Here is a 15,994-nt window from a genome sequence, read left to right on the forward strand (position 1 = left end):
GTAATCAGCAGTATTTAGCAGTCTTGTGACTTCTATCAGTGTCTGGTTAAAGCTTGTAGGAGGAGTTTTCATTCTGCCGACTGTCCTATGAGTCTGCATGATCCCTGACCCTCTATCTGGACAGTGCTGATTGGCCCTGTGCTGATCATATGCACCAGCCCCCCCCCCCCCATCAAAAAAAACAAAAAAACTCTCTGCACGTGCTCAGTATTGCTAGAGTGCCCCCAAGGCTCTTTACTATCAGCACATGGTTTGGGGACAGTAAAAGGAGGAGGCTCACAGAAGACAGGTTTTAACAGCCTTTTCACAATGTGGAGGATTAACCCCTTAGGTTCCACAGTGAGTATAATGAGCATGATTTACTGCATATACAGACTGATTTTACGGTTGTGAGTTAAGTAACACTTTAACCACTGACCGCAAACTGACGTCGGCAGACTTTGCGGGGGTTTACCGGGATGATCGTTACCCGGGTGAGCGGGAGGGGATGTCACCCCCCACCCCCCGCCCCCGCCGTCGCCTTCCGCGACCACGATCGGGTCTCCAATGATGTAGCCCGGAGGCGGCGTCCATGACGTCACTTCCGGGTTACTCTGCTGCAAAAGGCGGCAGATTTAAAAAAATGGCTGTATGCAAAAACGCAGTTTTCTGCCTTATGCATACATGGAAGTGTAGTGGAGGGGTCTAGGGTCTTTTAGACCCTCGATCCCTCCATAAAGAGTACCTGTCACTGCATATTGGTGTCACAAGGGATGTTTACATTGCTTGTGACAGCAATAAGTGATCAGATTTTTTTTTTTTTTTAAAAAAACCTGTAATAAAGTAAAAAAAAAAATAGGGGAAAAAAAAAAAAATTTTAGCTGTCACCACCGTTAGCTCGCGCGCGAAAAAAACGTATACGGAAGTCGAGCCGCGAATGAAATCGCTGTTCAAACCACACGTGAGGTATCACCGTGATCGCCAGAGCGTGAGCAATAATTAAAAAAATAAAAAAGAGCTACACTCCAACTCTAAACTGGTAACTGTTAAAAAAAATTTAAAGCGTCGCCTATTGAGATCTCTATTGACCGTAGTTTGTCGCCATCCCACCGGTGTGCGCAATTTTAAACCGTAATATGTTGGGTATCTATTTACTTGGCGTGACATCATCTTTCACAATATACAAAAAAATGGGTTAACGTTACTGTTTAGTATTTTTTCAATGCAGTGAAATGTGATTTTTTTTTTTCAAAAATTTTCCAAAAAAAATGGCGTTTTAAAGACCGCTGTGCAAATACCCCATGACAAAAAATATTGCAATGACCGACCTTTTATTCTCCAGAGTCTTTGCTAAAATACTGATTTTTAACTTGTAAACCAAAAGTGTCCGAAATAGGGCTGGGGCTTAAGAGCCGGTTCACACTGAGGCGACACGACGACTACTACTTCGGGGGCGACTTGTGCATTACCATGCACCACGACTTCGGAGCGACTTGCAGGGACTTCACATAATGGAAGTCTATGCAAGTCGCTCCGAGGTCGCCCCGAAATAGTACAGGACCCTTTTTCTAAGTCGGAGCGACTTGTGTCGCTCATATTAGAACGGGTCCTGTAGCGGTCAATGGACCGCGAGGGAGCGCGACTTGTCAGGCTGACAAGTCGCGCTAGTGTGAACCGGCTCTAAGTGGTTAAGTGATGGTGATTTAGACCCCATTCACACTAGCGCGACTTGGTCGCCTGACAAGTCGCGGTCGGTCGCCTGCCATTGATAAGCACAGGACCCGTTCTAATAGGAGCGACACAAGTCGCTCCGACTTAGAAAAAGGGTCCTGTACTACTTTGGGGCGACTTGCATTGACTTCAATGATATGAAGTCCGTGCAAGTCGCGCCAAGGTCACAGGTCGCCCCAGCAAGCCGTGTCGCGCCAGTGTGAATGGGCGCTTATGGTTATGCGATTGTTGTTTGTTAGTGTAACAAACTGAAGGGCTGGCAGGAGAAACTCCCCCCCCCCCTTGTTTATATATATATATATATATATATATATATATATATATATATATATATATATATATATATATATATATATATATATATATATATATATATAAAAAAAAATGTATACTTGCCTGCTCTGTTGCAGTTGATTTGCACAGAGCAGTCCATGTCCTCTTCTCAAGTCCCTCTTTGCAGTGCCTGGTCCTTCAGTCGAGTACCCCTACAGCAAGCAGCTTGCTATGGGGGTACCCGAGCTGAGCTGCAGTTCCGTTTGTCCATTCAGACACGGTCCCGCCCCCTCTCTCACCCGATTGGCTGGCTGACTTTGCTAGACGTGGGAGTCAATGGCGCCGCCGCTGTGTCTCAGCCAATCAGGAGGCAGAGTCCCAGATGGCCGAGGGACTCATGGACATCGCTGGACAGAGATCGGGTTCAGGTAAGTATTAGGGGTTGCTGGGGCAGCTGCTACACACAGGTTTTTTTATCCTAATGCATTAAGATAAAAAACCTGAGTTGACAACTCCTTTAACTTTGGAATTGCAGTGTTTCCTAGGAAAAGGGAACAAGTCTTCTCCCTGAGATGCTGTCCTGAAAGTCTCCTGGAAAAGACTTTACCAGTAAACGTAAATTTTGATTTTCTTGATTTAGTCGCTCGTGATCCTTAGCTTGTGTGTTTCTGTGCTATGAGCGAAATCTGTGGTCGAAGCACAGTTCTAGCATGTGCTGCATCATGTGTCCTCTATCAGTGTGTTAACCCCTTTTGTCCTGGTCAGGCCACCTAATGTTTGTTCTTTTAAAAATAAAACTTCTGAATAACTAACTTTTATTTTTCATTGTTGTAGATTAAAGTAGTAGTTAACTTGGTTTTACTATTTTTACCTACTGGTAAGCTTAAAATGAAGCTTTCCTGTAGGTAAAATGAATATCTCCTAAACGTGCACTGTTTAGGAGATATTCTAGTGAGTACCAGTCGGTGAATGTCACCGGTGTATGCACTCTGAAGGAACGGCATACCCATGCTGTTCCTTCAGACCTATGTCCTGCCACCAAGGTTTCTGCGCTCATACGGGGTATTGATGCCCTTATAGCTCTGCCAGTCAGAAGGCCGGAGTCGGCGAACCTGGAAGGAAGACCAGGTGTAGATGGAAGCCTCTGCAGCGGCGGTGACAGTGCGCTGTTGAGGGTTTCTATTTTTAACTTTTTTTTTTTTTTTCTTTACTAATGCATTTAGGGCTAGTTTCACACTACTGCAGCTGCACGTTGATCTGATTTTCAGTGCGATTATGTAGTGAATTTTGGATGTGGTTTGCATATTCTCTGGGGCCAAAATTGCACTGGAATTTCAATAAAGTGGTACAGAACCCTTTTCCAAAATCACGACGCAATGATGTGTACAGACACCTTTGAACACAATGATCTGGCATAAACCCCTTGACTTGCCCCATATGGCGTGCCAGAGGGTCACATTGGGAAGAAAGCTGTGTGGGATTTGGAGAGATCATAGCTTCCTGATATTGATTTTAAGCTTATGCAAACAGAATGGGAACAGAGAGCACAGGAAATGGCCTGCAATAATGCTGTCACTTTGCATAGGGAAGCTGGCAAGGGCACCAGGTAGGTATGGATTCAGGAAAGAATAGAGCAACAAACAAAATTAGACATGATATTTTAACAGCTTATATTACCTTTTTATCTTTTGGGTTTACTGACACTTTAAGACTGGAGATGTTAAATTTCTAAAATTTTGACTAGCCATGAGTTATAAAAAAAAAAAAATCCTGTCCAGTCTAAAAACCCCTAATTTCCTAGAAGCTGCTCTTTAGTAATCACCCTGCCAGGCGTAGGACCCGACCCTGCAACAGGAGATCTCCCTCCCAAGGCAGCTTCCAAAAAAGAAAAAAAAAAAAAATATGGCTAATAAAATGGAAAAAAAAAAAAAAATTCTTCTGACTTGTAACAAAACTGAGTACCTAAAGAAAAGAGAGGGCGTATACTCCCTGGGACTGCCCATAGGCGTAGCTAGACTTTTTTTTTCTGCCTAGTGTCCTACTCCTGTAGGGGGCAGTATAACCCAATGGTTAAGATCAGTAGCTGTGTCTGTCAATGAACATCAGAGAAATACATTTTCCGGTAAATCAAAAATCCAATTTTTCTACCATTCCAGCAGCAGAGTGGCTTTTTGCCTTTTGTTTTTTTCTACTGTATGGGAAAACAAAAGCCTAAGTGTGTGTATGTATGTATGTGTATGTATATATATATATATATATATATATATATGTATGTATGTATATGTGTGTGTAAATTATTTCAGTTTTTAACCTGTTAAGCTGAGTATTTGTTGTACAAGCTTTGTTGTGTTACTCCTTAACTCTGAACACTCTTGTTTTGCAGGTCATTCCTGTGGTTCTGCTTTCCTGAATTATGCTGCCAAGGGACAAGAAAGGGGTAAGTAACAATATAGGTAGTACAATGTATTGGCTTGACATTGTGGTACTGTGTACACTGTTTCTACCAATTCTGAACAGATGGGAGCCAAGCAGGTAGGCAGTCAGCTTCTGACCTCTGTAAAGCTGGTCATTGATTGAAATGATGGATTGAAATTTGGCTGGTTCAGCAGGAACTGGCCAAATTTTGATCCATGTGTGGCAACAGCAGTAGAACAGTAGTAGATCAGTAGAATCTGTTTTAACCGTCCTGTCTAAGAAAAGCTGTTCGATCAGCTCTGCTGGTAAATAGGCTGCAACGCTGATCTGTGTCTCCCCACTGTCAGAATACCATAGCGCAATGGGCAGGATTTCCCCCATCTGCCTTCAATGGGGGAATCTGTTCAGTTTTTTTTCCATTCAGCCAGCAGGCTGAACCATGTATGGCTAGCTTAAGAATTGTGAAAGATGGCACTTGGCACACCAGCACTTTTTCTGCTAGTAAAATACTTAAATGAAAACCACCCTGCCAAGGGTCTTCGTGATTCAGAAATTCCCTGTTCCTCACTATCGCAGTGGAATACTTTGATATTCCATGTTGTATCATTGATTATTTCGTTATTTGCTATTCCTCCTCTGCCTATTAAAATTATGAGTTTGGCTGCCTCCTTTTGCAAAACCTGACACTGGGTTATGTGTTCCATATGCCACTCTCATCACTGCAGTCATATGCTGCCTTCTCCTATAGTGGGCCAAAGCGATGCATGGAATTTGTATATTCTCCTCCTGTTTGCACAAGTATAAACTAAAAACCTACTGGTAGGCTGATTGGCATCTGATCAGATTAGGAACCTGTGTATGTATATATATGTGTGTGTGTGTGTGTGTGTGTGTGTGTATGTATGTGTGTGTGTGTATATATATATATATATATATATATATATATATATATATATATATATATATATATATATATATATATATAATATATGTTTATGTACTGGGGATCTTTACATTGTAAATGAGCAATAAACTTAAAACACGCTGGATATTAGGAACCTTTCGTCACATATAGATCCTCTACTTGAGAAGGCACTATCCTGAAGCAAGCATGTGCATACTGGTGACTCAACGCTAATATGCAGATATTTGATCCAGGACAGTGACCGTATAGCAAAGCAAGGATAAGGATGACAGCATAGAAAGTGCAACTTTAAGAACCCGGAAACTATGGTAGCTCCTTTTTTCCATTAAACTTGAGGGCTGATGTTGCATACCTAGTAGGGGCTGAAATTACAAGTGGTTTCCTTACACCTACTGTCCAATACCGCCTGTCTCAAATTCCAGGAGGGTGGAACAGAATGAGGAGTGGGGCAGGTACCTGTGGTGAGTTTGGATGCCATCTGGACACTGCTGAGGTATTAACAAGGTTCAGAATGCTGGTTTGCAGATCAGACATAGGAACATGCAGGTGCAGGAAGCAGAATTGTAGTCAAAGCAGGCGGGAGATCTACCCTTCAGAGATCGAAACAAAGTCATCCAGGCCAGAATCGAACTAGCAGCAGAGGTACCCGAATAATCGGCAGGCACAGAGTTGGGATACAACAGAGGTCAGCAGTAGGATTGTTGGGTCCATTGGAGGTGAGCCAGGTCAAACACAGTATAGCAGAAGCACAGATCAGGTAGCGGGTCACAAGAAACACACATACACTATTAAACACTCGGCAACTTTTCTAGGTTGTGCTGAGCAATAAATAAGGTGAATGGTGGCAACACAGAAAGCAGGAAATGCATTCTCATTCATGTAAACTAGGGATCAACCGATTATCGTTTATCAGGACCGATACAGATTTTCCAGGCACCCTTCAGGCCGATGGCCGATATTCTGTACATTAAAATGTTTTTAATATTTACACTGTCCTTCCTTTTTGTTTTTATTGCTGTCACAGGGAATGTAAACATCCCTAGTGAAGGGTACTTTTTTTTTTTTTTTTTTTTGGAGGGATCTGGGGTCTTTAAGACCTCAAACCCCTCTTCGGCACGTAAAAGCATTCAAAACACCAAGTTTGGCTTTTTGAATACTGTCTTATTTATTTTTATTTTTTTTTATTTGGCGCCTTTAAGGCTCCAGTAACTGGAAGTGATATCATGATATCACTTCCGGGTTACTACATCGGAGACATCTGATTCTGGCTTTGTTCAGGTCATCGGCCAGCCAGTGGATGTGCTGCCTGGTTGCTCAGGCCTCCCAGTGCGACGGGAGACCTGCGCGGAGAGGCCGGAAGGGGGGGGACGTCCCCTCCCACTGCTTGTAATAACAGCCAAGTGGCTGATTAGATTAATCGGTTATCTTTACAAGAAAGCCGACAGTCGGCTCTTAAAAAAAAAAAAATGGTACCCGTGGGATGCCTGTAGCTGCAGGCATCACTCCAGTACAACCACTTGAAGCAATATCGGCAAGTTTGTGACTGATACTTCAAAAAAAGTGAATATCGGCCCATGGTGATCGGCCCCACCAATAATTGGTCGATCTCTAATGCATACAGCCGTGACCCTCAGAGTTGGACCACACCCAGAAAAAATGGGCATGCACAGATCATTCGACGAGTCCTAACTTTCTATCAGTGGACAATCTTTTAAGGCATCTTTCTTAGGAGGTACTCTTTCCAATGAGTGTGCTTGCTCCATTGCATTAGGTGGGCCACAAGCAGCCCAATCCCACACCCATTCAACAGACAGCCCAATGTGATGTTAAAAGTTGGCCTTTTAGGGGTTTTCTATGGGGAAATAACATGGCCTTTATATAAAAACCACATAAGAACCACAACAATATTCCCAAAACTTTTCTAGTTTGTTTGAAAATCTCTTGGCAAACTGCTTGGAAATAATTTTATCAAGAGGGCAGGACGTGTCAAGTCACGTGACCAGCTTGGAATCCCACCAAATTGAGGTCTGGCGAGAGACATTGGCAAGTCAACCTTTTATCTGCGCCCACATTGAAAAATCATTGACTTTTAGGATTCAGGTCTGTGGGTTACCACCGTTGAGTAAGATTCATTCAGATAGTATGTTACAAGGAGATATTTTTATAATTATATACTGTATATGTGAGTTTTTTTTTTTTTTATCTTGCTGTTTTATCCTGCAGTCATAAAATTACACATACTGGAGGAAATCCTTGCACTTGCTGACTTGAGGAATGCTTCTTGATGATGTGGAAGGCCATAAAGCTGATACATGCTTCTGTTTTGCTAGGAATTCCACTTTATAGCCCATTCTTTGAATGAACACTTATTTGCTTTTCCAAGAAAGAAAAAGTATGTTAAAGGTTTTTTGCAATTCCTTTTGGCATGTTTCAAGAGTCGGCAAGGTAATCAGTGATTCACCTCTTGTTGGGCTCACTTGTCACATGCTTATAGATTTTTTTTTTTTTTTTTCTTTTTCTTCCCCACGCTCTGTACATCTAAGGTAGGAATATTTTCTGGGTGACGTTGTTAAATCTGTAGGCTGGTAAAATGCACCTGTTATTTGTAGGGGTTTGGGCTAGCTCAGTGAAGCAATACATCAATGGGTATGCAATTTTAGTATCAATTGGTTTTAATTTTACTGTGTACATTTGTGCCATGGTACATTGGCAGTGCTTAGACGTTAGGCTTTGTTTACAGGTATGGTTTTCCTTTTACGACAATATTTGTGCAAGAACATTTGTGCTGAAATTCTTCTATGATATTGTGAATGCCCCATAGCTTTATTCAGAGGTCTCTTCTTTACATTGGACCATATGCTGTATACAAGATCCAGTAATTCAAGATACATAAATATATCTGTAGATATATCACTCGTTTGTTCCTTTCACTCAGACTAAGGGAGATGAGAGTATAGGTTGGGAGACAAACCCAACCAACTAGTCCTTATAATGGTAGGCATAGTTCCTTAGGACTGAAATTGCTGTTGTGATTGGTGGCCAAGGTGTAAAGTGGGTGTTGTCTTAAAGGAGAAGTAAGGTCAGAGTTCTTTGGCTCTACTTCTCCTGTGGGTAACAGGTGTGCACTTAGTTCTGCGTGCCTGTGACCCGTATTTCGCCGACTGCTGTCTTGATGTCGTCACTTCACTGGTCCAGACTCTGGAGGGATCCTGACTTTAAAGCGATTGTAAAGTCTCATTTTTTTCCCCAATAATAATAATAACAAACATGTTATACTTAGGCCCCGTTCACATAGGGGCGATCCGACTTAGAGGGGCGACCTCCGAGGTTGCGGTGCGAGCATCGCGCCGTGACCCCGGAGCGGCCGCCACGGACTTCATAACATTGAAGTCTATGGCGGTCGCCTCCAGGTCGCCCCAAAGAAGCTCCGGACCCTTTTTCTAAGTCGGAGCGACTTGTGTCGCTCCTATTAGAACGGGTCCGCAGCTTCCCTATGGAAGGCGACCTGTGAGGCGACCAGGTCATCTCACAGGTCGCCTTAGTGTGAACGGGGGCTTACCTGCTCTGTTGTGGTGGATTTGCACAGAGGAGCCTGTATCCTCTTCTCAGGTTCCTGTGATCCTGACCCTTCTCTTCGGTTCAGTGCCCCCATAGCAAGCAGCTTGCTATGGGGCACCCGAGCTGAGTCACACCTCCCTGTGTCTATTAGGACACAGAGCCCAGGCCCGGCCCCGCCTCCTCTCTCTCCTGATTGGCAAGCTGACTTTGACAGCAGCAGCAGCCAATGGCGCCGCTGCTGTGTCTCAGCAAATCAGGAGGGAGAATCTCGGACGGCTGAGACACTCGTGGACATCGCAGGACAGAGGGACCTCAGGTAAGTGTTAGGGGGGTGCTGCTGCACACATATGGCTTTTTATCTTAATGCATTAAGATAAAACACTTCTGCCCTTACAACTCCTTTAATGTTGGCATCCACCCAGATACCTGAGTGGCATCTAGCTTGGCCTCAGCGTGCCGCTGAGAGCCTGAGCCAGCCACTCCCGCCCCCTGCAGAGCCCAGATGATGATCCTCGTTCCTTTAACAAATAAGCACAACACAATTCCCATTTTTGCATTGTTCTAGTGTTGACTGACTTTGCAGCTCTCTGCATTCATTTACAAAACCTCTCCGAGCCGCAAAGGAAGTCAATGCTGGAATGCGTTCCGCTACTAGGTGCTGCGATTACAGGTCTAAATGGGGAGCAAATGGCTATAACACTCAGCTGGTTTGGCTCTGTTTGAGATCTGTATAGTGAAGTATCTCCTCTTAGTGTCATCAGCCCAAAATAATACCTTAGTACCCATGTAGTAAAAGCACCTTGCATGGGTATACTTAAAATGCGTAATCTCTCTATCCCGATCAAACCTACGAAAATTACTAGTACTTGGTGTTTGCTCTTAGACAGTTGGCACCAGAACAGGTGTCCCCATTGGAAACATTTTTCATATCTAAAAATGTAAAGAAGTCCTGCGCTATGGGTAAAGGGTTGGGAAAATAGGATGCAGCCTCCCTTGAATATAACCTCCGGTTATATCAAAAGAATAAAAACTAAAGGGGAAGGGAAGTGGCGCTGCCTGGAAATAGGTGGAAAATATAATAAATATGTGTTGACTGATAGAGTTGCACTATCAATAGTATAAATCAATAGACATGTAATACAAATCAAACAAAAATTATAAACCATAAACTCTGAGTGATTCATACATATAAAATTGACCAATATAAATCAATAAATATGTACTCTAAGCATTCCATACATGTATAGATAAAGTTACTGGGTGATGTGATCTAGGCCCAGTGACTGGCCTAGTAAGGTGACTGAGTGATAAATATAAATAAATATAAATTGTGCTGATAAAGGATAACTCCAAAAAATCAGTTTAATGTATAATATTTAATATAATGGTGGCTGGTGCACTGTGTAGTTGGAAGTTGAAAACCTAGATAATTATAAAGTGACCAAAAGGACCTACGAGAGCTGCTGGCTTACTAGACGTTCCCTTTTACATGCTGTATACCGCCTACCGTATCTATTTGGGAGTACCCTATGTTATCTACAAAATAAAGCTTACATAAACAGGATTACGCTATGTGTCCCCCTCTTGTTTATTCCCTGTATACCGTGGCTGGAGTTACACCTATCATAGAACACTAAGGCGAGGATATATATCCACCTCTTCCCCCGGTTACCATTCATAAGAATACAGGGATTGAGGATCACTTGGACCTCCAGGAGAACCATCCCATACTGTGGTTACAGTTATTTAACCCCTGCCTAACACCCCTGTGTTAAAGCATGTTACTGTGCTGTGTAATTTGGCCCCTTGTTTAACCTAAAAAAACCTGGCTGATCCTGCCAGTTTCTAACCTCCCCTCTGTAAACTGACCATGGTATATCATGGCTGCTGAGCCCTGACACCGTGGTCAGTTTACATGCCTCCATCATCTGCAGCTCTCCTCTGCTCTCCCCTGTCCCCTCCCTGCCTGTCAGCTAGTGACAGTGCCCGCCCCTCCATGCCTGTTGAAGTCTACCAGACGAAACCGGTCAGGATGCACGTACGCTGCTGCTGAGGAGACGAAGGGAGGATACCGCTGTTGTTCTGGATCTCGCCTGTTAGCCGCAGGAGCGCTGTAATCCACAGCAGGGACTAGCTCGCGGTCGGCGAGCGGCGGTGCCTTTCAAAGCCTCTGTGTTTATGATATGCGTGCAAAGGGTGATTGAAATGTAAGCATATACGCTGAAGGGGAGGGAAGTTTTATTTAATTAATAAAGTCGAAACAGTATTACACTACTCTCTTGCTTCATGTCGTTTGCTTACAAATTGCACTGAGGAGAAATACAGCCTGATAGTGACCCCTGGTGGACGGATAGGATCTGGACGTGCCTAAGAGACGACAGACCGACTAGAAGCAAGGGCTCATGCAGCTTATGCATAAAGGCGATATTTCAAGGGCAATTCGGTGAGTGGCCACTTCATAGGGGTGCACAGTCGGTGTGGTGAAGGATTAGTGATACTGTGTGTACAATCACTGGTGCTGAACATCAGAGGAGAAATCTTTTTGCTGGCTGTGACTGCACATCCTGTGGAGTTGGGACTAGTTTGCAATTGCAGGCTCTGAAGCACTGCAGGAACTGACTAATATACTTGCACACATACATTGTGTGTGCTGAAGCGCCGCTGAATGTATGATATAACGAACTGAGACGCACAGATTGGGCTATTATTATACATTTGATTTTGCAAGTTTTACGTTTACAGTGGCAGCTAGTGCATTAAAAGGATGCACAGAGTGACATGTTTTACATGATTTTATCTACATGATTTTATTTACTATTTATTCATGATTTGAGTAGATATATTTATTTCTTTATACCTTACACTGATTTATATATATATTTTAGCGCCGGGCGGGTGGTTGACGTTTTTTAGCATCAGTTACCTTTTACAATACATTTTTATACTGTCCTCTCTGTCCACTAATGCTGTGTGCCCCTGTGTGTGTGTGAATTTTAAAAAAACACATTCCGTCTATACCTACTTTTTAGAGCGGTGCTCACGTGACTTGCTGCCGCTCTCCTCCTCCTCCCAGCTGACGTCAGCAAGGAATCTCGGCCCCTCCTGCTGAAGCTGTCATATAAGGAGAGAGGTGGCCGGTCACGTAGTGCCGCTTTGAAAGCAGGTTTAGACTGCATTTAAAAAAAATCACACACCGATACACAGCATTAGGAGACAGAGTGAATAGTATAAAGAGGTCAGAGTGGCTTAACAACCATTTTACTATGATTTCTAAGAAAAACAGGACATTCACACATGTCTGGTGCTGTTGCCCTTGTACGCCAATCTATCTGAGACACTGACCGGCCTACGGTCCTATTCCTTGGACATCTACCTAACAAGGAAATTGTACAGATAGTAGATCTCAGCCTGAACTGAATAGTTACTGGAACAAACAATCCAGTGCTCCATACATGTCTTTTGATTCTTGAAATATGTACCTGGCAGAGGTTCTAACCATTCCTCCAATATAGAGTATTCCTTTTTTTGTTTAACTACAGCAAAAAAAGGAATACTCTATATTGGGAACCTGTGCTGGCAGAAATATGGGGGCTGCTATTCCTAACTTATCTTGGTGCTAATTGCCTTGTTGTCTTGGGCTTTGAGTCGGCACAGACCCAGCAAAAATATGCAACCTTTTTTTTAGGTCCATGACTTGCCGCTTAAGCCTCAGGATTCGCGTGGAAGCTAGGAAATTGGGAAAGAGAAGCTTCCTAATAAGCCAGCCAAACCAAAGAATGTGTTATTGTACCAGTGGCAGTGCACAGCTAAGCAAAATTTCCCAAGGATGGAATGTTCGGAGTTGACAAGTGCTCTCCATGGATCACTTTTTTTTTATTATTTATTTTTTTGATGTTGCAGGCCTTTGAAGGAAAAAAAGATAAAAATGCTGGGAAACCTGGTCCCAAACATACAGATTTTCAAGAAAGGGTGTGTGTTGGATCTGTCAATTCTTTTGTAGTACTGGAAAATAGTTTTAAGGTGTAGATATTCTAAAGACAAATACTGTGCACTTTTCCATGTACAGTTGCTCTAGAGCAGTGGTGTCCAAACTGCGACCCTGGGGCCCAATGTGGTGCTTTGCTTGCTATTATCTGGCCCTATTCCACCAACTGACACCAATGATGGGACAGCAAAAACCCTACTGACACCATCAATCGGGCACTATTCTTCCCATTGATGCCAACAATAGGGCTCTATTCCTCCCATTAAAACCAATAATGGGGCACTGATGCCAGGGCATTTTCTACTCCCACTGGCTGCAGTCTGGCCCCCTAAAGCCTGAAGGACAGTAAACTGTCCCTTTTTTATTATAAAATTTGGAGGCCCCCGCTCTAGAGCTTAGTAAATGAGGTAGCTTCACTTTACCAAGAATACTTAATCACATGCAAGGAAAAAAAACAAAACCAAATTTTTGCTTGCACATGATTGTTGATGGAAGTCAGCAGAGCACTCCCTTATTTGCTAAGCCCTGGAGTAACTGCTCTTGCAAAATAGACTATGCACTATTGCCTTTTAGTAAATCGGCCCCAAAGTGTGTCTAGTTTACATCAAGCCTAGAGCTGGCCATAGACTGCTTGTTTGAAATTTGATCAATTTCTGCAGAATCAGCTAAAATTCAAGCTATGGTTGGGCCAACTGGCTTGACAAGTTGATTTAAAAATCAATGTTGCAGGGTGGAAAAACTATTGGCTGAACAGTTAATTCATCTATCGTATACAATTGTTGGGAGTGGAGATTCCCACATTGTTCAGCATGAAAGGAGGAATCAACTGTTTTTTAATAAGCCTCGAATGACCTGCTTAAAACTGGTCTCCTGGATTAAAACCTGATTGTGCTATTGTCTTTAGATTTACCAACAACTTGATAGTATTGAGGGCTTACCTGATTCAATGTAAATGAAAATGATTGTTTACTTAGGCTATTGTACTACACTCAGAGCTCTCAAAAACTTTCTGCCATGCTTCCTTTTGGAAAGCTGTTGAACTTTCCTTTCTCTTTATACCTTTTTTTTTTTTTTTTTTTTGGATCAGTCGTCTATAAAAGACATTAGAACAAAAGGCAATAATATGAAATGCACCTTCAGGTACAGTTTGCCGCTTTAAAGTGCTTGTACATTTCAGACATAAAATATGAATCAAGCATATCCCTCCTATAGTGTGTACTTGTCTCAATCCAGAGCACTAAAGCCCCGTACACACGTACTGATCGTCGGCCAAACGATCGGCCGTCTTTTGTCCAGGGCTGTCGTGTCTGTTGAAAACTGAAAAAGACTGCACACGAATTTTGTCGGCCAACAACAGCCGACTGCAGAAGTGATGTCATGTGATGGTTAACTTTCCTTGTCTTTTTTTCTTTTCTGAGCATGCCCAGTCTTGCAAATCTGCTGTCTGTCGGCCGAAATCTGTACTGACTGGCGAACAATCGGCCGTTCTGGTGTTGGCCAACAAAAATTTTAATGCCTGCACGACAGATTCTGTTCGGCCGAAAATGCGCTGTCGGAAGCATCATACTAACAATCCTACAATCGGCCGATCGGTCGTCGGCCAAATATTTACGGCCGACAATCTGCACGTGTGTACGGGGCTTAAGTGTAATTTCTGTCTGCTGCTTTGTTCCATCAGCATGAATCTCTTCTGACAAGTTTTCCTGACACCAGGGGAGATAAGCGAGAGGACAGGGGAGAGATCTCCAGCTGACTGACAGCCTCAGCTCTCTGTTCCTGTATGCTGTGTAAAAGGGGGGGGGGGGAGCTGTCCCCTTCCCACTTCGCCCCTTTCCCTTCCCTGCACCTCAGTGAGCTCTGAGGCCCTCCTCACTGAGCTTTGCAGAGCATAGTTTCAACTCTCCGTCCCCCCTTTTTTTTTTTTTTTTTTTTCTGACCTTTCAGACAAGCTTGATAAATATTGAAATTGAAATTGAAATGGATGTAGAGAAAAAAGGCTGCAGATAAAAGGGTACAATGTATTTAGGAGGATTTGTTATATCTTTGTATCACCCGAGACCAACCACTTCACTGGGTATATGTAACGGTTTACAACTACTTCAAGGAACCTGGGTACAGGGAAAGTGTCAGGGAAAGAGTAGGACTGTGCATTTTCTAGCAGATACAGAGCCCTGTACAAAAATACTTACCCCAATCATACCTGCTTCCCAACAGTGACTCACTCTGCTTACAGTCTAGAAACTTGTCAGTACAGTAAAATTCTTGCCAAAGATCTATGTTGAAATAGAACCAGAGTTCGCCCAAAAAATGTCTGCCAGTGTCCACAGCTGTAGATTAGCTTTGGTCAATGCTGTGGCCCTTTTGACATTCTAGTGATCCCCCACACCGAACACTCTAGTGGGCCACCCTATCAGAATACTATGGGACCCTAAATGCGTCCATAAATGTGTTACCACAAGACACCCACGGTAGTGGTTCTGGCTGGGGTAGAGAAGAGCCCCTAAATGTGCACTAGATTTGCTTCGCTACCATCTTCACCAGTGTTATAAAGGAGATTAAAATACCATAGTAGTCTTTCTCTTTAAATTAATGCTGCCATGGCAGTCGGTGATTATTTTTTTATTGTTACTGTGTGCTGCATAAACTGCAATAAATTTTGTATGTAGCTACAGGATCACACAAGAGGATACATATCTAGTGTGTTATGTTGGTGTTCTGCAGTGAGAATGTGGGAATTCTTGCGGACCAGGCTAAACGCTGCATGCACATATTGTGCGCAAACATAGTTGGCCAGCTGGGGCTGCTGTTAGGTGTTGTAGTTTGCGTAAATCAATGGCTGTTGCTGCAATCCTCTAAGTAGTAGTTGTATGGTCAGACAAATGGAGCCTCTGATGCAGACAGTTTGGTTTCCGACTTTCCATGCAGAGCTGCACCAGATTTTGCGCTCTCCAGTTTTAGTAAACCAACCCCTTTGTGTCCAGCAATGGTGTTCCAGTGGCATCTCAGTCTGTCTGTTTACAGTACGTTTTACCTGCCTCTGAGCCGCAAACTATCTTCCCCCAGCCACCTGTGTGCATGTAGCCGAACAGATTCTAGCGTTACACTTCAATAAACTCTCATTTTCACTA

At 43.2% G+C, this 15,994-nt stretch overlaps 1 protein-coding gene across 1 annotated transcript in view; it reads left to right on the plus strand.

Moving 5' to 3' along the window:
* The window catches only part of SNX10 (sorting nexin 10), a 94,692-nt gene that overhangs the window by 36,270 nt on the left and 42,428 nt on the right, over positions 1-15,994 (plus strand). Inside the window, exon 2 of the mRNA XM_082258404.1 lies at positions 4,367-4,420. Within this exon, the coding sequence (XP_082114530.1) occupies positions 4,397-4,420 (24 nt within the window). The 5' untranslated portion in view covers positions 4,367-4,396. The remainder of the gene's footprint in view (positions 1-4,366; positions 4,421-15,994) is intronic.

The sequence above is a fragment of the Pelophylax lessonae genome (assembly GCF_965119305.1).
Source record: "Pelophylax lessonae genome assembly, chromosome: 5".
Lineage (NCBI taxonomy): Eukaryota > Metazoa > Chordata > Amphibia > Anura > Ranidae > Pelophylax > Pelophylax lessonae.